At 40.1% G+C, this 20,596-nt stretch overlaps 1 protein-coding gene across 6 annotated transcripts in view; it reads left to right on the top strand.

Moving 5' to 3' along the window:
• Positions 1 to 20,596, top strand: part of CAMK1D (calcium/calmodulin dependent protein kinase ID) — a 393,502-nt gene that overhangs the window by 240,517 nt on the left and 132,389 nt on the right. For all 6 annotated transcript variants that reach the window (XM_036908125.2, XM_036908128.2, XM_036908127.2 and 3 more), the window contains exon 3: positions 6,024 to 6,098. In XM_036908125.2, coding sequence (XP_036764020.2) covers positions 6,024 to 6,098 — 75 coding nt within the window. The remainder of the gene's footprint in view (positions 1 to 6,023; positions 6,099 to 20,596) is intronic.

Raw genomic sequence — 20,596 nt, 5'->3', positions numbered from 1 at the left:
TCTTTTCTCTTTCTCTCTCTGCCTGGGCCCACTTCCCTCTGTCCACCTCTTCTGCCCATTATTGGGGATTATGGAGACCTTAGATTGCCATGTAAACCATCTACCCTCTGTGCATAGATGTATTAGCTCATGTTTACTTTGGGCCTTGGTAGATGATAAGTGATTAAAATTGAGGTTTGTTTCATCCCCTAAAATTGCTTCTAACATTGTTCCTTTGAATTAGGCATATTTTAGAAAAATCTGCTGTTTAGGGGTGAACGTTCCTCATCTATATGAAAATCCTCTTGACCATGTTTTGGAAAGACTGAGTTGAGTGCTGACCAACAGATTTATGCAAGGTTAATAGAACCTTGGTTTTCCAGTTGCTTATGGCTGACATCCCTGCCTCTTTTCTCTGTCCATTTTGTTTGCCCTTTTGATGACACTAGCAAATCTGCGGTGATGAAAGGCTGTTTCTAATTTTAATTTCTGGACTCCTCTGTTCTTTCTGCTTCTGAATACCTCTTCCTTTGGTTCACTTTGACCCACTGGGATTTCATCTGTCAGGATATTCCTGACCAAGTATCTTGAGAGCTTCCAATAAATTTCAGGATAGTTCAGCAAACCTCTGCACCCCCAGAAGTGGACATTATATGTTAGTTATGAAATCTAATAACTTGACTTCAGGTGTTATAATTTTACACAAATAACTGAATTTATATGAATGAGGTCTTTGATATTCTCATTACAGTTAATATGAAGTTTTAGTGTAAGTGGTTTAAAACAGGCTTGGGAGTTGGAATCTCAGCAATTCCATTTACCAGTCATATGACCTTGGGACACTTACTTAATGTCTTGGAGTCTTAGTTTTCCCCTTTTAAAAATGGGGAGAATGATAATAAAATGGAAAAACGTAGTTCAGACTCTGTCTCCTGTGCAGGGAAAAGCCCCATTCTTCCCAACTGTATGTTTCGTTGGGTTTGATTAATTTGCCAGAGCAGCTCACAGAACTCAGAGAAACACTTAAATTTTACAAAAGAATGTGATAAAGGGTTACAGATAAAAAGCCAAATGAAGAGATACTGAGAGTGAGGTGTGAGAGGGTCTCAAGTGCAGGAACTTCTGTCCCATGGATTTGGGGTGTGTCATCCTCCAGGTATGAGTATGTTCACTCACCCACCTGGAAACTCTCCAAACCTTGTACTTGGGGATATTATGGAAGCTTTATCATGTAGGCATGATGAGTCCTTAACTCCATTTTCAGCCCTATCTCCTCAAGAGAATGGGGCGGGGGCTGAAGATGACAAGCTTCTAATCATGGCTAGTCTTTCTGGTGACCAGCCCCATCCAGGAGCCTGCCCAGAGTCACCTCACTAAAATAAAAGACACTCCTGTCACCCAGGAATTTACAAGGGATTTAGGAGCCCTATGTCAGAGATGTTGCTCTTGCCACTTAGGAAATTATGAAAAGTGGTAAGTGCTCCTCTATCACTTAGGAAGTTATGAAGGTTTCTTGGAGCCCTGTGTCAGGAATGGGGGACAGATAACAATAATTTTCTGTTATCTCCAGCTGCTTCATAGGATTGTTGTATTGAGTGAATAATTAAAAATATTTAGTACAGTCGACACATGATTTAACACTCAATAGATGGTGTATATAACAGTAATGTAAGTAGGGCCAACAGAAAGTTATAAAATTAGTTCATCACTAGATTTAGATGTCTTATATCCCAGGGGAGTGAAGAAATTGATTGCACTTATCTCAAAAGAATCACAGTTGAAATGTTTGAGAAAACAATATAAGAGATGTTGGCAAATTTTCCAAACATAAAAAAGGTAGAATGTGATGTGTATAGACTGGGAAGTTTGACCCTCAATGCACAGCATGATTCTGGAGCAATAAATTAAGCAGATGGTTTGTGATCATTTAGTAAAGACTGTAGTGGTTGCTAGGAGCCACCACAGGCTTACTAAGAACAAATCTTCCCAAACATCCTATTTCCCTTTTAAATAGTATTATGTGGTATGTAAAACTGAGGAATGCCATTTCAGCAAAGAATCTAATTGTCTCCTTATGGATAGGATGGTAAAATATGAGCTAGATGATAGTATTGCTGGGTTTGCAACTAGTCAGCAATGGAATCCAGCTGAATAATGTCCTGGTTCCCAGGATGGGAGTCTCTGGGGGAGCTCTGACATACAACCTTCCCATGTAAGACTTTAACTAGGAATTCAGATTTAGACATAGGGGATGGATGTGCACCAACCAAATGTGCAGATGCCCCAAAGTTGAGAGGGATAGTAAATATAATAGATGAGAGAATAAAAATTCAGAATATTCCTGATCATCTAAAGTATTGCGTGAAACCCAAAAAAGACTAAATTTACTGAAGCTAAAGGCAAAGACTTTAAGCCCAAAGGTCAAGACTGAGTAAGAAAGGCAATCTTGTTTGGTAGAAGTTCAGGTAAAAATGAATGGATTATTTAGCTGACTCTAAGCTTAATATTCTTTCATTCATGCAGCAATTACGTATTGAAAATACTGCCTGCTGTGCCCTTTTCTTGCCAATGGGGAGACAATAGTGAGCAAAATAGTTTCCAATCCCTACCTCCTTGAAGCTTATATTCTGTATGTGCCAACAGTTGTATAATTAACTGCTTTTAAAAAAAGAACATAATGTTAGGCTTTATTTGCAAAGTATGCTATCCAGCTCATGATGGTTAATAGTTCTGCTCTGTTATTGAGTACCCTCTTCTTGATGCTGTACTTTACCCTGGGATCCCTACTTTCAGTTCTGAATACTAAAATTGGGACAACCAAGAGTGACAATAACATTATCAGAGAAATATAAACCATGTTGTAGGAGGATTGGTGGGTAAGAAGAGAAGACTCAGCGGAGATATATCTCCCTTAAACATTTACTTACATCATGTATGAGAAGAAGGTCTAAGCTTGTTCTCTGTTGCTCCCAAGAGACACTACTAATTACAAGAAGGCTTATTTCTGGTAAATATGAAAAAGACTGCCTGTGAAGGGTCCTGGCTACAGCCAGATGCCCACTGTGTGGCCCCAGGAGGGCTGAGCTGTCTCGCTTGGGATGTCTAGTACAGTGCCTGGTGGATGGTGTGGGTGCTCAGTGGTGTGTGCGCGGATGTTCATATGGCCTTTGGTGAAGATAGCCTACGTACCAAAATAAGGTTAAAATTTTAAGTTCAGCTTTTATATATCTTCAGGAGTCTGAGGGGGAAGTAAAGTGCCTGAGAACAGCTGTGGGAGGCCAGAATGGTTTCTCCTATCACATTCTAACATCTTCAGGTTAATTAAACCACTTTTCTTAAGAGACATTTAAGAGGCCATTTTTAGGATTTCTTTGAAATTTTTGAAGTGTGCATATTCAAACATTACCCCTCCCACCTCATTCTCCATCATTTTGAGGCCTTCGCTGTAATTCTGAGCCATATAAGGCTGTGCTTTCTCTGAACTCACTGGCAATTCTACAGAGTTCAGCATTTAATTCTTTCCTATTTGCTTTATGGGACTCTTCAGCTAGTTGATAAGCTTTTTGAGGTCAACGTCTTAGTTTATATTTTTCTTGTATTCTCTGAGAAACATAGCAAAAACTCAATAAATGACAATTGCTTGACTGAGTCATTGGTTAAGAGGGTTAGTCAGTACAAGTATCATTAAAGCCACTGAAGAATTCATATAAGACATGGCAGGTTAAGTAGACTTCAGTTTCTCTCTCCTTTCCATCCAAAGAAAAGATTATATTCTTAATTTATTAGAGTCTTCTACTTTGGGCAGGTGCTTTGCAAGTAGTTGATTCTTTGTATACAGTTGAATCTGTATTAATGGCTGGACTCCAGGGCTCAAACAGCCTTCTTGGCACAGCCTCAGAGGGGAGCTGGGGCTGCAGATACAAACCTCAACGCCCAGTTTAGAGGCTCATTGACTATGAGTCATGTATCTAGGCCAGCCAGATCTAGCACATGAAAATGCAGGGCACCTGGGACATACTTACCCTAAAAAAGTATCTGTTGTTTATGTAGCATTAAACATAACTGGTGCCCTGCTTTTTATCTGGCAATGCTACATATACACAAAAACCATCTTTTATTGTCCCAGAAGTCTCAACTCTTAATTAACCTCTAAGTTTACTTCACTGAAAGAAAATGTGCCCATATGATTGATTCCAATGGCAAATTTTTAAAAATGAACCAAAGGGAGAATCATATGCTGTATGCTTTTTATGGTCAGACTCTTTCAGGTATATCCAGTAGTAATAACTCCACAAACATCTAGGTAACCTTGGCAGCCCCAAACTTATCTGTCATGGCTTCCTGGGGGGCATAGTTTACTTGGTTCATGGAGTACATTACTGATATTATTTTGCTCAGGTATCAAAGTAAACCACTGCCAACAGATAAACTGTTGGGCTGTCCACACTGGAATCTGGTGAATGCGAACTGAGTGTGGTCTGTCGTCTCAGCTCCTGCCAACAGCTGCACTGAGTAATCGGAGCTGCAGACATCAAAGCGCTGTTCCTCTCAGTTAACTGGTGTGTTCTCTTCTTTCATCTGCTTAAAGGAAAGGTGATATTCTGGTTTGTTCCACCTCATAAACTTGTTTTTGAGTGAAAGACATCTCACACTTAGGAAAATTGCCTTCATTTTCCCTAAGTAATGATTCTTGCTGTTTTGTAGCGATAACCTTTAAATATCATTCATTCATTTAGCAAATGTTATAAGCAGATGAATGCTGAATGAATTCAAGGAGAAAACAGAATGGGTAACATGTAGTCCATGCTCTCAAGGATTCATGGGAATCTGTACATTAAATGCTTGTTTTTAAATGGGTCAGGAGTCATTTCATGATAGGAGTTGATTAGCTCATAAAGTAGTGAAAAGATTCTTCTCTCAAATGCTTTAAGTAAATATCAAGTCTTATATTCTGAGCAGAAGCTACTGTTAATGGGTAGTGCCAAGGGCCAGCAGAAGGAAACAGGGCTGTTTCCTTCTTTTAGGATTAAGCATGAAAACATTGTTGCCCTGGAAGACATTTATGAGAGCCCAAACCACCTGTACAGGGCTGTTTCCTTCTGGCTTGGTTCTGTAATTAGATCTTGCTACTCTGATGTAGTCCACAGAGCAGCCGCAGCCACCATCTCCTGGGAACTTGTTGGAAATTCAGATTCCCAGGCCCCACCTGGACCCACAGAGAGACGGGGCCATGCAGTCAGGATCCCAGGTGATCTGTGTGCCTGCTGAGGTTGAGAAGCACTGGTCTAGAGCAAGATTTCTCCAGCTCTGTGTTGTGCATACAGTTGTCTGAGGATCTTATTAAAATTGATTCCTACTCTTAGGAATTCTGAATTTGAATGACAAGGGTGGGCCCGAGAATTTGCATTTCTAACAAGCGCCCGGAGATGCTGGTGCTACCCATTTGCAAACCACACTGTGAAGAGCACCAGTCTAGTTCCTTCTGGTGCTCATGTGACCTTCAGTGATGGTAACTGCAAACCTGAAGAGGGGATCAATCTGGTTTTCCTTTGCTTGTGCTGGAGTCATGAACATGACAGTGAAACAGGTCCCTGGAACATCACACCAGTTATGGGGACAGATGTGCACACAGTGAACTGTTTGTTCAGGCCAGTCTATGATGGCCATTGTAAGCCTGCAGGAGAGGGAGCAATTCAGTTCTCCATGGGGCTCAGCCATTTGAGTTGGGCTCTGAAAGATAGTAGGATTTCCATGGTTTGGCCCATTCCTGTGATTGACAGGAATGAATGCAAGGAAGCTGGGGTATACATGAAGCAACACTAGTTAATGCAGTGTTATTATCCTGTGGGGGACAGAGCCTCAGGAATGGAGGGGAGCAAAGGGGATCTTTGGGAGACTGGTCTGGAAGATAGTCTGGGGACAAGATCATGAAGAGTCTTATACATCACATTATGTCATCTTAGAACCTTTTGCTCTAATGTGTTTTACAAATTTTCATGCCTAATTGCACTTACATCCTGTGTGTCTTTTTTTTCTTCTTTTAGGATTAAGCATGAAAACATTGTTGCCCTGGAAGACATTTATGAGAGCCCAAACCACCTGTACTTGGTCATGCAGCTGTAAGTACCTTGTTGAATTGATGAGGGCAGACCAAGGGTTGCAAAACCAAATGTCTAAATAGCCAGGTGGTAAAATAGACTAATGTAGGTGAGCCATGTAAGACATAGGAGTGGTGTGAACCTTGGAGGTTGGAGGTGCATGTATCCATCTAGAAACAGTGGGCCAAACACGGGGGTCTGCAGGCCACCCCGGTCTAGTCTGCAGCCATGGGCTGGACTGCACATGTGGCGCCCTCACACTGGATGGAGCCCAGGCTGACACTGCAGGGCACTGTGTTGAGGATGTGTCTCTTGCTTTTTAATGTGATAGGTCCACATGTTGCTTCCTAAGAAAAACTTCAGTGGGCCCGCAGTGAAGTACACTCTGTTCTTGTCTCCAGGAGAAACTCCCACTCCTGTCTTAATTTCCAGGGCTGCTGGGGAGGGCAGCAGATAGCAGCTGTGTGCCTGTCCCTTGCCTTGCAGCCTTCTGCTGGCACATAAATGCACATGGGACTGAACTGGAATTCATGCCAGACAGAAGACAAGTCTAGGTGGGTCAGACCATGGCATTATCACCCCATTAGATTACTTCTGCATTCCAGGAACACTGGAGATTACCAGAAGAGGGAAGAAGTAGGAAAGCTGAGTATTTAGGTGGAGACCTGACTTGAACATGTGTTCTTTAAAATGTAAGCGAAATCAGCCTCCTGACTCACATATGTACTTTGCTCTAATTGATATAATTCCGAGGATCCCAGGACTAAATTTATTAGAATGAGGTGATGGAAACTGCAGAAGTGTGTTACACTTTGACCATGACCTGAGTAAAGAAATTCTGGAACAATATATTTTTGAGCATAATGACTAAAGAGGATTTTGGTTGATCAGAATATATACCTAAATTTCATCAGTTATTAATGATTTTCAGATTTCGGTTTGCCAAGGTATTTAGAAAAATGATAGTTAGGCAAACAATTTATTTTTCATCTATTTTTTCCTCATGAATGTTTAAACAGCACATTCACTTGGGATCAGGTTAGGATGCAAATAAATGTTTATCAATACATTTATTTAATCTTTCATCACCTTTAAGATTGTTAGTAGGTTATGACATTTTTATGTAACTTTTCAAGTGTCTAAATCCGAAGCATGTGGTTGACTTTTCTCTGTTGAATGACTGTCCTGGGTGGTGTCGTGCAGTTTTACAGTTTTGTGTGTTATCATCAGCCATGAGACTGACCGCTTAACAGTTTTGACTGCTGCTTCCACATTAATTCCCAGAGACTTAATGCAGTCTTTCCTAGTGCTGTGCTCTCCTGTCTGTTTTACGGTTCGCCACATTCCTGGTTCTTCCTTGACAACAATAGCTTCCCCTAAATCTGGAATACTAGCCAGCAGCTCATGACTGTTATGTAGAGTCTGCTCTTAAAGAAGCAGGTGTTCACCTAAATACTGATAGCTCAAAAGGAAAAATATGACATTTTGGTGACAAGAGAATGTCAGTGTATTTAAATGTGTACTTTTTTATTGGTGATGCAAAAAATAATAATAATGCTTCAAGCCAAAGTTATATACAGTCACTTGCTTTAAGGTCTCTAGGGAATTGCCACTAAATAATTCAGTTGAAAGCAACCCCAATATATAAATCTCTGCCCCTTACTAGCTGGTGAATTTGGGCAAAAAAATGGTCTTTTCTGAATATCAGTTTCCTTAATAGGAAAAAAATTACATAATAGTAATAATATTTATAATGAGTATTGAATGGGAAAAATGTGTGGGATATACTTTGTCATAAAAAGTCCTCAATACAGACTGGCTTCTTTATGGACATCTATATCATTTCATCAGTATGTCTCTGCAGAGGTCTTTAATTTTATGAGATACAGATAAAGCAGATTTGAATTCTACCTTTCTAAGCAACTTGTATACTTATCAGCAGAAGTTCATGTAAAGATGGGTTGTCATGAGAGCATGAAAGTATGAGGAACGGAACAAACCTTAGGATAAAGTTTGGAAGCTATCTTGCAGCAGAGCTCTTCCCACCCCATCTCTGAGCTTTTCTATCATGGATTGCTCCTCTTTTTTGCAATTATCCTAAAAGCATCTAAAAGTATGGTAATGTGGACCACACTCATTCCAAATCTGTATTAATGCAGAGAGGGGTTGGGCTGGTGGGGAGGGCACCCTGTGAGGTTGTCAGGCAAGTTAATCATGAAAGTCAGATCTAGAGGCAGTGAGTGCTGGAAGTACCTAAGGCAAAATCGATTTACACGCACCATTAAGCAGTTTAGAGGCTTTATTTATACACACGTTGGATATGCTAATTGCAGGCTGTTGTATAATTTTTCATTGGTTCTCATTACTTTTTAAAAATCAACTTTATTGAGGTGTAATTTATAGTAACTGCATCCATTTAAACTGAACAATTCAGTGATGGATGTGAATCTTACCATGAAACCACCACCACAATCAAGAACAGAAAATGTCCATGACCCTAAGAGTCCTTGTGGCTCTTTGAAATCTTCCCCTCCGTCTCTCCTATATGCAGGCAGCCATTTTCACTCATTAGAGATTATCTTGCATTTTCTAAAATATTATGTAAATGGAATTATGTAGTATGTACATTTCAGTGTCTGGCTTACTTCACTCATCATAATTACTGACATTCATCCGTGTAAGAGCATGAACAGGAGACTGTTCTTTTTTATTGCTGAGTAAGTTTTTTTTTTTCTTCTTCGTGGATATTTCACATTTAATCCATTTACTGTTACTAGATGTTTGGGTTGTTTCCAGTTTGGGACTATTATGAATTAAGCTTTGAACATTTATGTGCAAGCCTTTGTGTGGATATGTTTCTGGTGAAGACCTAGGAGTAGAACGAGTAGGCCAAATAGTATGTGTTGAACTTTTTAAGAAACTGTCACTTTTCTAAAGTGGTTTTAGACCATCTTATGTTTTGTCAACAGTCTATGTAAGTCCCTGTTGCTCAACATGCTCTTCAACACCTGATATTTTTAGCCTTTTCAATTTAGCCATTTTAATGGGTGTGTAGTGGTATCTTATAGTGGCTTTAATTTATGCTTCCCCAGTGGTTAATGATATTGATCATGTGTTTTTGTCTTGATGGGCCATTTGTAATCTTTGGTAAAGTGTCCATTCAACTGTTCTCCTCACTTTTCTTGGAGTATTATCATATTGGGTTGTAAATGTTCTTTATATATTGTCAGATATATGTAATATGAGTATTTTCTCCCATCCTGTACCTTGTTTTTGTTTTTTAATGGTGCCTTTAAAAAAAATAATGGCATTGAGATATAATTCACATACCATACAATTCACCTTTTTAAAGTCTACAGTGGTTTTTATTTTAGTCACAAGGTTGTGCAGCCATCACACAATCTAACTTTAGAGTATTTTTATCTACCCAAAAGAGACCCATAACCCATTAGCAGTCACTCCCAGTTCTTCCAGCCCCATCCACTTACCACTGTGGATTTGCATATTCTGAACATTTCATATCAATGGAATCATTAAATATGCACTCTTTTGTGACTAGCTTCTTTCATTTAACATTTTCAAGACATCTGTGTTGTAGCATGTATCAGCACTTCCTTTTTATTATTCCATTATTACCAAATAAAATTCAATTATATGAAGATAGAACATTTTATTTATCCATTCGTCAGCTGAAGGACAATTAGGTTATTTCTACTTTTTGGCTATTATGAATAATGATGCTAGGCATATTCATGTACAGATTTTTTTGTGGAGATATGTTTTCATTTCCCTTGAGTATATACCTAAGAATGGAATGGCTGGGTCAAATGGTAAGTCTATGTTTAACATTTTGAGGAACTTCTGAAGTGTGTTCCAAAGGGTATTATTATACAATCCCATGAGCAGTGTATAGGGGTTCCAGTGTCTCCACATCCTCTCTAATATTTATTATCTGTCTTTCTATTGATAGCCATCTTTGTGGTTATAAAGTGTTATCTCATTTCTCATTGAAGTTTTGATTTGCATTTCCCTGATGACCAAAGATGTGGAGCATCTTTTCATGTGTTTACTGGCCACTTGTATATCTTATATGGAGAAATGTTATTCAGATACCTTGTGCATTTTTAAATGGGTTATTTGTCTTTTATTTTTGAACTGTAAGACTTCTTTATATATTCTATATACAAGTGCCTTTATTAGATATATGATTTACAAATATTTTCTCCTATGGATTTACCTTTCACTTTCTTGTAGATATCATTTGCAACTTTCAAATTTTTAATATTGATGTAGTCCAGTTTCTTTTGTCATTTGTCACTTACGCTCTTGGTGTCATATGTAAGTAAGTAACCACGTAATTCTTAAAGGTACCTTTTGAATAGGAAAAATTTTAATGGTAATAAAGTTCAACTTACCAATTTATTTTCTCATGTTTTGTGCTTTTTGTGTCCTGTATAAGAAGTCTTTGCCTACCCAAGTTTGCAGATTTTTTTTCTTCTAGAAGTTTTTATAGTTTTAGCTTTTCCACTTAGGTCCATTTCAAGATCAGCTTCAAGTTAATTTTTATGTATGGTCATTGAAGTAAAGATAATATTCTCTTTTTTCAATAGGGATATCTAGTTTTCAGTACCATTTGTTAAGAGACTTTTCCCAGTAAATTATCTTGGCCCCTTTGTCAAAAATCAATTGACTATATGTGGCTGGGTTAATTCGTGGACTCATTATTCCATTCTGTGTGTCTGCCCTTTTGTCAATACCATACTGTCTTTATTTACTGTAGTTTTCTACTAAGTCTTAAAATCAAGTAGTGGTGTCCTCTAACTTGTTATTATTTTCTTGAAATTGTTTTGGGCATTATAAATTGAGTTTTCATGTAAATTTTAGAATTAGCTTATCTTTTTTTTCTACAAATATACTTGTGGGGATTTTGTTTGGGATTACATTGACTCTGTATATCAGTTTGGAAACAACTGATAACTTTAAAACATATAGCCTTTCCATCCATAAACATGATCATTCTCTCTATTTATTTAGATCTTTCATTTGTCTTAATGTTTTGTAGTTTCAACATGTAAGCCTTCCATATCTTTGTCGAATTTTCTGAAGTATTTCCTTGTTTAGGTCCTATTACAAATGTGTTTTTGTATCATTTTTCTAGTGGATAGCTGCTATTATATAAAAATATAATTGCTTTTTCTGCTTTAACCTATGATTTGCTAGAATCATTTAGTAGTTATGATAGTAGTTTTGTGGATTTCTTCACATTTTCTGTTTAAACAGTCATGTCATCTGCAGTTTGCATTAATTCGGTTATAATTTACCAAAGGAATTCTATTTGGTAAAACTTTCATAGTTTAGTCCTAAATATTAAGTGTATTTTAATGTCATATTTCTTCAAAATGCTTCATGTAAGACACTTTGAAAATTCAAACTGGCTTCTCTCTTATACCTTCTCTCCTACATTGGTTATCTAAATCAGTGCAATTTTTTAAAAAAGCAATGGCAAAAAAGAAAAAGAAAAAGCAATGGCAGAAAATCCTTGATGTACCAGTATATAACATTGGGAAAATCTTTGGTTTGGTTTGAGGATTTTGTGGGCTTTATTGTTATTTTTATTGTTGTGTTGTAGTTTTTGTTGGCAAGTCTCAATAGTTATCTTTTCTGTCTAGCTCAGTTGAAGGTGGGGTTTGGGGTTTGGGGAGAGCTTAGAAAGTTCTTGATTTCTAAATACTTGAGAAGGATCTAGAACACAACATTTTGGAGGAACTGTTTCACAATGTTTATGCCTGGGAGGTTTTTGGTTTCCTAGGAAACATCATCTTGGGCACTGACAACTCAGATATAATAGGGGCTGCTCCCCACTCTAATTTTATTACTTAGCTAATTGCTATTTCAGTTCTGAGTACTTTAGCATATTTGTCCCTGTACTGCTGCAGCAGAAGAGACTTGATTGTTTATAGAGGTCTATATTTAAATTTTATTTGGGTTTTTGGATAAATATCTTTTTTTTCAGAATGCTATTTTTTGGAACATTCTTCTTTAGATAGTGTGAGGTCAGTATGACATGCAGATATGTTACAGATGAGAAATCATTTTGTTCAGAGTTAATCTCTAATCTGACTTTCATTGTGGAACATTCATCTATATGTCTGGAGAAGATAAAGGACACCCCCCCCAGCTCCTCCCCTTTCTCATTTATAACAACATAGGATATAAAGTAACCTTCAGGGTGATATAATTTAAAGGAACACCAGAATTACTTTTTTTTTATAAGAAAGTGATTATATTCCCTGTTGAATTATATCATATTTTAGGTAAGACTTAAGTGTTTCTATATGAGGGTCACTCCTGAATTTATAACATTGTCTGGAACCCTTTCCTGAATCCAGACTTGTATATCCAACTGTCTGTTCAACAGCTCCACTTGGCTGAGTAATAAACATCTCTCACTTACCAGATCCAAAATAAACTCCTGCATTTTTCTCAAAATCTGCTTTTCCTGCTGTCTCTCTCGTCTTAGCAAATGGTAACTCTGTTCTTCCAGTTGCTCAGGCCAAAAAACCCACAGTCAATCTTGAGTTATCTTTGTGTCTCTTATATCCTACAACCCCATCTACTGGTAAATCCTGTAGTCACCAACTTGATCCTGTTGAGAATCCGGCCACTTTCTCATCATCTCCAGAGCTACCTCCTGGTCCAAGTCACCATCATGTATAAAAGTAATTTCATATATAGTTCTTCCCTAAGCTTCCCACACTGCACCATTCTTTCTCAGCATGTTAGCCAGAGTTCCTCATGTCATTGTTGAAAACTTCCATTTATTTCCCATCTCAGAGTAAAAAAGCCCAGTTCTCAGAGCAACCTCCAGGGCAGTTCATGTCCTGGCCCCCCTGGTGACCTCTCTGACCTCATCTCCTACTTTTCTCTTGTTATCTCATTCAGCTGCAGCCAGACTGATCTTGCTGTTCCTCAGACACACGAAGCCTGTACCACTTTGTTCCTGTTTTTCTCTCTGCCTGGAACACTTTCCCTCAGATTTCTTAATGCTCTCATGGAATGAAAGAAATATTTGAATTTCTGTCAAATTTCATCTTTTCATTAAGATTTCCCAACTCCCCTGTGGGAGATAGCAGCTCCCCCACCACATCCTGCCATACACACATTCATTCCCCATCCCCTTCCCCAACTGGATTGTTCGCTATAGCCTTGTCACCATCAAAAAATTTACCTCTGCTAGAATGGTCCTTGCCCATTATGGTAGGCACTTAATATATGTAAGTTCAATTAATGTGATTACATATAAAAGGAATAATGGTTAACACTTATTTATTCACTCCTTTAATCCTGACAAATAACTAAGGGATGACAGTTATTCTGATTTGACCTGAAGAACCTGAGCAGAAAGGATGAATCATTTACCCAAGCTAGTGAGTAACCCAGTGGATATGCTTAACCAGTGTGATGTAGTACACCGATAACCGTTTCTAGGAAAAAAATCTTGTAGGTAATATCAATCTGAATAGCTCAGTGTACCTAGAAATATTTATTACTTATGATTCAATAAATATTTTAAAAGCAGAGCTTAGTAGGAAATGCCCTGCATTTTGTAATAGTTTGTGAGAGGGAAAAAAAGTTTACTAAATAATATCACAGGAAATCACTAAAGCAATCTTAATTCATTCACAGGAAGGAATGGATGAGTATATTTTACCAGTATTGTGATTTGCTGCCTTGTGCATATTCCACATGAGATACAAATATTTCTAATATTCCCTTCATTTAATCATAGCATTAAAATATGTACAACTGGTTAACTGCTGAGTTTGAAAAACTGATGATTAAACACACTTTCTCTGAAGAATATTCATTTTATTCCTGAGTAGTCCAAGACATGAAAATCCATGCATCTTCCAAGAGAAACATGGTTTATTTACTCCACTGGCTTGTTCATGAAGCCGATTGAACAGATACCTTTTTGTAGGGGTTGCCAGTGTTATTCATACAGTGTGCAATATCATGAGTCATAAGAAATGCATATTTCCCAGGTATATTTAGTCTTTGCCCATAGTTCCTGAAAACACTGCAGTCTTAAAGGAGAAATGGGTGTCTTGTCATGTTAATGAGAGACTTTTGAACCCCACCCAAGGGCAGGAGCTGGAGGTTGAATCAGACAATGGTCAATAATTTAATCAATTATGTCTCTGCAATGAAGCTCTCAGAAAAACCCCTGAGAAGAGCTTATTGCTCTCTTGGATCTCACTTCTTTGTTGGAGAGAGCTTCTATGCTTGGTGAACCAAAATGCTCCCATGTGCCACCAAGCCAGGCCCCAAGCTCCATTGAAGATAGAAGCTCCTTTATTTGGGACCATGCCCTGTGTATCTCTTTATCTGGCCATTAACTTGTATCCTTTATTAAACTGGTAAATGTGTTTTCCTGAGTTCTGTGAGCTGCTCTCGTGAATTAATCAAACCTAAAGGAGAGGTCATGGGAACCTCCAATCTAGCAGGTAGGTCATAAGCACAGGTAACTGGGGCTTGTGATGGGTGTCTGGGGTGGGGGTGGAAGGCAGTCTTGTAGGATGGAGCCCTTAATCTGGTGACTGTGGTGCTGTCTCTGTGCAGAGAGTGTTAGAATTAAGTTGAGTTCTTGGACACCCTGCTGGTGTTCAAGAATTGCTTGGTGTTGTGTATGTGAGAAGATTCCTCCCTGCTTTCCAACATACACACACATTAGAATTGGGTCCAGGAACCTCAGACAAGTTGTACTACTATTACACTGTTGTCCGACTCTTACTGTGGTAGTACTGTTATTGCTGTATGATCAATATTATTGTTATACATAAGAAGAAAAACACACCATTTGGTGTCAGAAGTGGGATTTTACTAGACTGGAAATATGTGGTATTTGAAGAGAAAGAATGAAAGGGCAAGGGGTAAGGAGCATTTGCAGTTTGGATGGCGACCCAGTCACCCATGGTATGAAACAGCAGCTGTGCTGCAATCAGTTACTAAAGGTAATAGTTACCAGTAGAATTTAAAAATAGCAGTGGATCCAACTCCTAAGGAGTTGGCTCATTGAATATGTAAGGAAATGCAAACTAATACGAAGCAGGCTAAATATACTATTACCTGGTCATTGTTATATGTAATGGACAAATTGAAATAAAAGAAATCGCTGGGTCAGGCCTTGATACTGAACCAAGCTGTTCTGGTAGTCTGAGCTTTAGCTGTTAGTCTCAAAGCTACCTAGAAAGGGAAAAATTATGTTGGAGCAACAGGAAGTACCTTTAAGACCTCTGGTCACCAAGAACATAGTTAATGTAGGAGGAGGCAAAAACCAGGAAATGACTAAAACCAGGGGATATGGTATGAAGGAACTGGCTCATTTTATGGACTGGTATCACCAGCTTCCTGAAGAACCTTTACTAAAATGGACTGTGAGAGTAACCAGTTTGGGGGCTGTATCTTTGGTTTTGAAGGCTTCAGGATGGAAGAGCAGGTTTGGTCTGATGTGGGACCCACAGGACAGTATTAGACAATCACAGATGGCAGTATGTGATCCAGACACAAAGGAGGTTATTCCTGAGGTAACAGCTGGCCTGGTGGACTGGATAGAAGCCACTGTGAGGTCTGTTTATCCTGAGAAGGGGGACTGCCCAGCTCCCCCTATAAATGCCAAATGGAACACCCCAGATGAAGCAGCTGATATGCTTCATATGCAAGCCATGTGGCATTGGTTTTTATGATGACTGAGATATTCACCCACTGAATATTCCTGTTACACACAGGTTATGGTGACTGTGACTAAGGGGGCTCCTGTTACGTGGGCACCCCATGTAACTTTGCTGCTACAAAGTTGAACAACAGTTCGAGAAGTCTTACCAGATTAGTTATCTCATCTTTCCTGCATGGGTCTTACTGATGCCCACAAGAGCATTAAAGTAATTAGGAAAATGAGGAGGGACAAAGGAAAGAGTCAAGGGACTCAGTCCAACAGAGTGGAACTCTTCAGGTTGTTATTGAAAAATAGGATGAATAAAACAGACAGTGATGGAGTTGAAAAAAAGGTGTTAATGTAGCACTACCAGAGACTGGGTGGGCCAGTAGGGCCCCCTGTTATTTCCCCAACATTACAGAGGCCGAAACAAGTCTGCTTTATTTACCCCAGTTTGGAGGAATTTAAAAGCCTGAAGGCCAAGATTGCAATGAGAAACCTAACCAGGAATTCCCTGGAGTTGGTGGTCAGATGGGTTAATCAAGTTAAAGATTGACAAAAAGGTCAGGTTCTTCTGGCCATACCCCCAGTTGGGGACCTGAGGCCATTTGCACATGTGTGGGTAGAATTTCCAGGGGGAGAGGAAGAAATTTTCCTGTTGACTGCTTGGTACAGGAGCCCAATGGACTGTGATTCCGAACATGTTGAAGTCTTCTAAGGGGCTAAAGTTAGATTGGGAGGATATGGAGATGTAACAGTTGATGGGATTAAGGTGAAAGTCTGGATGAAAATTGGGGAGCTTGAGCATATTTTGTGTGATGTGGTTGCATCTCCTTTACCTGAATGTATTCTTGGGATGGATATTATGTCTGGGGATTGCTTTCCCTACCTGATACTGTAAAAGAGAAGGTATGTAAGCCTGTCCTCAGGCCAGTTTTAATTGGACACACTTAATGGGAACCTCTAGAACTGCCTGAGCCCACACAGGTGGTTAACTTGAAGCAATGTAGAATACCTGATGGACAAAAAGAGATCACCACTCCAATTAGTGACATGCTAGAAGCTGGAGTGCTGGTGCCCATGAATTCGCTGTATGATAGTCCTGTGTGGCCTGTGAAGAAGGTGGATGGCTCATGGAGACTAGGAGTAGACTATCGAGGCTTAAATAAAGTTGTGCCGCCCATAGTCTCAGAAGTTCTGGACATGGTCTCAACTCTACAGAAAACACAGAGGGCTGAAGGAGGCTAGTACTCTCCTTCCAAATGCTTTCTTCATCTTAATCTCTGAAAAGAGCCAGTCACAGTTTGCCTTCATGTGGGAAGGATCCCAGTTTACTTTTACTATGCTGCTGCAGGGTTATCTGAACTCACCAGCTTATGGTCACAACTTGGTCAGGAGGGATTTGGACTTGATGCAGGTCTTGAGTATAAGAATACAGTGTATTTTTGACATTATGATAATATCGGAAATGGAAGAGCAGGCTCGGACTGATTTGAATGCAGTAGTGACACACACGACCAACCGGAGCTGGTTAATAAATCCAGCAAAGGTCCATGGGCCTGCTCACACAGTGAGATTCTTAGGAATAAGGTGGGAAGGAGCCAGCCAGGATATTCCACAAGTGACCAAGAATAAACATCTGTCACTCCCCACCGCTAGAACCAAACAAGAAGCCCAGCATTTGGTTGGTCTACTTGGATTTTGGAGGACACATATTCCATGCCCGGGAATATTGCTAGCTCCCATCTATAAGACTACATGAAAGAAAGCTATATTTGAACAAAAGCAGGCCATGTCTGAATTACCTAAGGCTCTTGACACCTTTGGGCCCTTATAATCCCAGTCAGATACAATTTTGGAAGTGTCTGCACCCGTACCCATGTAGGCTAGAGCTTGTGGCAAAAGCCCATGAGCACCTCCCAGCAGCGACCATTGGGATTTTGGATCAGAAAATTTCCAGATGCTCTTGCCCAGTATGCATCATTTGAGAGACAATTATTAGCATGCTGTTGGTCATTAATTGAGACTGCTGCAATGACTGGAGGACATAAAATAATCTTGAAACCTGAGATACCCATAATGTCTTGGCTGATGTCAGAGAAACACTGTAATAAGGAAGGCAGAGCCCAGAAGAGTTCCATAATGAAATGGAAATGGTTCATACAGGAGCAGGCTGCCGGAGGAATGCAAGGAGGCCCACACCGTATCCATGAGCAGGTAGCCTCTTTTCCTCTAGGACCAACATTGGAGCCACCCAATGAGCTGCCAGAACCGTGCCCTACAACAGCTGTCAGCTGAACAGCAAAGAGCTCCTTGGTTTACAGATGGCAGTTCCATGAATGGACAGCATCCTTTTGGAAAGCTGCTGCATTAAGACCAGTGGATGGCAAGACTGGTTGAGGAGTGTAAGAACAAATCAGCTCAGTGGGCTGAACTGCATGCTATTTTCCTGGCAGTGATAGAAGAATTGGACAAAGATAAAGCCCCTATGTTTGGATTTTTACTGACTCATGGGCTGTAGTGAATGGCCTGTGTGGTCAGGTAGGTGGGCAGTGGAAAACTGGATTATTAAAGGAATGTCCATGTGGGGTGCAACCCTATGGAAATCACTCTGGGAATTTAAGGGACACATTAAAGTAGGACATGTCAATGTCCATCAGAAGAGACCCCTTCCAGGATCAGAAGGTGATTGGAACAAAGTGGACCTGTTGGTGTGTTCCCTTGAGGTGGCCACCTGAATCCATGAAATGAGTGGATATGGGGGAGCTGCAGCAGAGCAGAGATGGGCTGAATGTAGACATATTCTTGCATCCTGTGAGGCATAGAATGCCAACAAGAACTATTCTGTGTGTCAACAAGAGAGACAAAGACTGCAGCTGGCTATGGGGAAAATTCACTGGGGTGAAGGCTCCACACATAGCTGGCAAGTGGATTACATCGGACCAATACCAGTAGGCCCTGGGAGCTATAAATGGGTCCTAACTGGAATAAATACTCATTCTAGAGTGGGCTTTGCATACCCAGTGGTAGACGCAAATGCTCGAAGTACCATTAAAGCATTGGAACAGAACATATTGTACCAATTTGGACCACCAAGTTGCATCTCTTCAGCCAAGAGACATTACACCAGGTGGACATACCATGTTGCGTATCATCCTTAGAGCAGTGGTTTAATATAAAATTGGAGTGGATTATTGAAACATTGGCTGTCTGAAATGGGGGTAGATAAAGGCGTTGAGGGGCTGGCTTACACTCCTTCAAAGGTTGTGCTCCCACCCAACATGAGGGAGGCTAAGGGAGGGTCCCCACTGGATAGTTTCCTCTGCTTTTCCAGGGAATCTGGGTAAGAAAGAGTGGGGGAGAATGCTAGTGTGACTGTACAGTTCTCCCCCACATCACTGCAACTTTCTTTTTTCCAACTGGATTTAATGGTTCCAGGACCAGGGCTGCAGCTGTGGGACCAGAGGCAGGGAACATTACTAAGAAAGTGCAGCCTTACACTTAAATCTGTATGTCAGAATTCCCAAGGGCCTAATGGGGTGGATTGTGCCTTCACCCCATGTGCAGGTTGGGGCTGACAAATGAGTACAGCTGTACTGCCTAGTAGCTGAGTTCTACCTTACATGAGTGGCAGTGGACTGCAGGGGAGGCACTTGCTAGACTAGTATTGCTGCCAGCAATCTGGACCAGCACAGTAGCCGAACCAGTGTCCTTTCTTTAGAGGGAAAAGTGTGGGTAAAGATAAATGACAGATCAATGATAGCTGAGGGTAAAGGGATGGATAAGTGGGTGATGCAACAAGGGAAATGCCCTGTCCCCCTCTTCCCCCAGCTCCCATACATTGGAATCAGGTCTGGAACCCAAAAAGAGTTGTGCTAGTGTAATACTGGTATACTACTGTTACTGCTGTAATACTGTTATTGTTGTATATGATAATACAATATTATTGTTATATATAGGAAGGAAAACACACCACAGTGTATTCTCAGAAGTGGTTTTAATTAGAACACAAATTATTACTCCCAACATAATGTATTTTTAAGTAGCCAGGCATAATAATGAAGAAAAACAAAGTATTTCTCACTAAGACACCTTAATATATTTACATATGAATTACCAAAATCTTATCTTTGTTCCCAGCAGACACTAACTGAGAGCCTACAGGGCCTGTAATTTTGGTTCAGTATTGCATGGGTGAGATGGAGACACACATAAGACACAGTTGGTCTCTCTAGTGGTTCTCTTTGTGAAGGAGCCATCATTACCTACAGCCACTGTGACCCTCAAAGTTTGTGCAGGGACTTTGGGTCACAGGGGAAAGTCCTGTGTAAGAGATGACCTTGGGTGGAGAGATGGATGTGCTGTGCATGGAGCACAGTAGGGACTGAGTACAAGGCTGAAGGGCAGTGCAGAGAGAGGAACAGGCAGCCTGGGTAGGGCATGAGGAGTATAGCCTGTGAGGGGTCCAGTCTATGGGGGGTCAGTCTGTGAGAAATTCCATCTATGAGGGGCCCATCTTTGGGGGTTCAGCTTGTGGGGAGTTTCTTGTGGAATTTCAGCCTGGGAGATCTGGCTGGAGATGCCAGAGAGGCAAACCCCACACCTCTCTGGCTGCTGTTGCTGCTGCTGTGTTGTCCTCTGGGCTCATTACTTAACATTCTTTCTGTTTGTCTCCCTGCCCTGGAAAACCTGCTGAGATATAAAGGGCTTAGAGATTGAAAAAGGTAAAAAAAGAAAGGCCAAGGTCCAATATAATCATGAACCAATGAACCAGTGTTACTAGGTACAACTATATGAAATTGCA

Source organism: Manis pentadactyla, chromosome 3 (assembly GCF_030020395.1).
Source record: "Manis pentadactyla isolate mManPen7 chromosome 3, mManPen7.hap1, whole genome shotgun sequence".
In the NCBI taxonomy this organism is placed as follows: Eukaryota; Metazoa; Chordata; class Mammalia; order Pholidota; family Manidae; genus Manis; species Manis pentadactyla.
The sequence above is the reverse complement of the archived record's forward strand: the minus strand, read 5'-3'. Positions and strand labels throughout refer to the sequence as shown.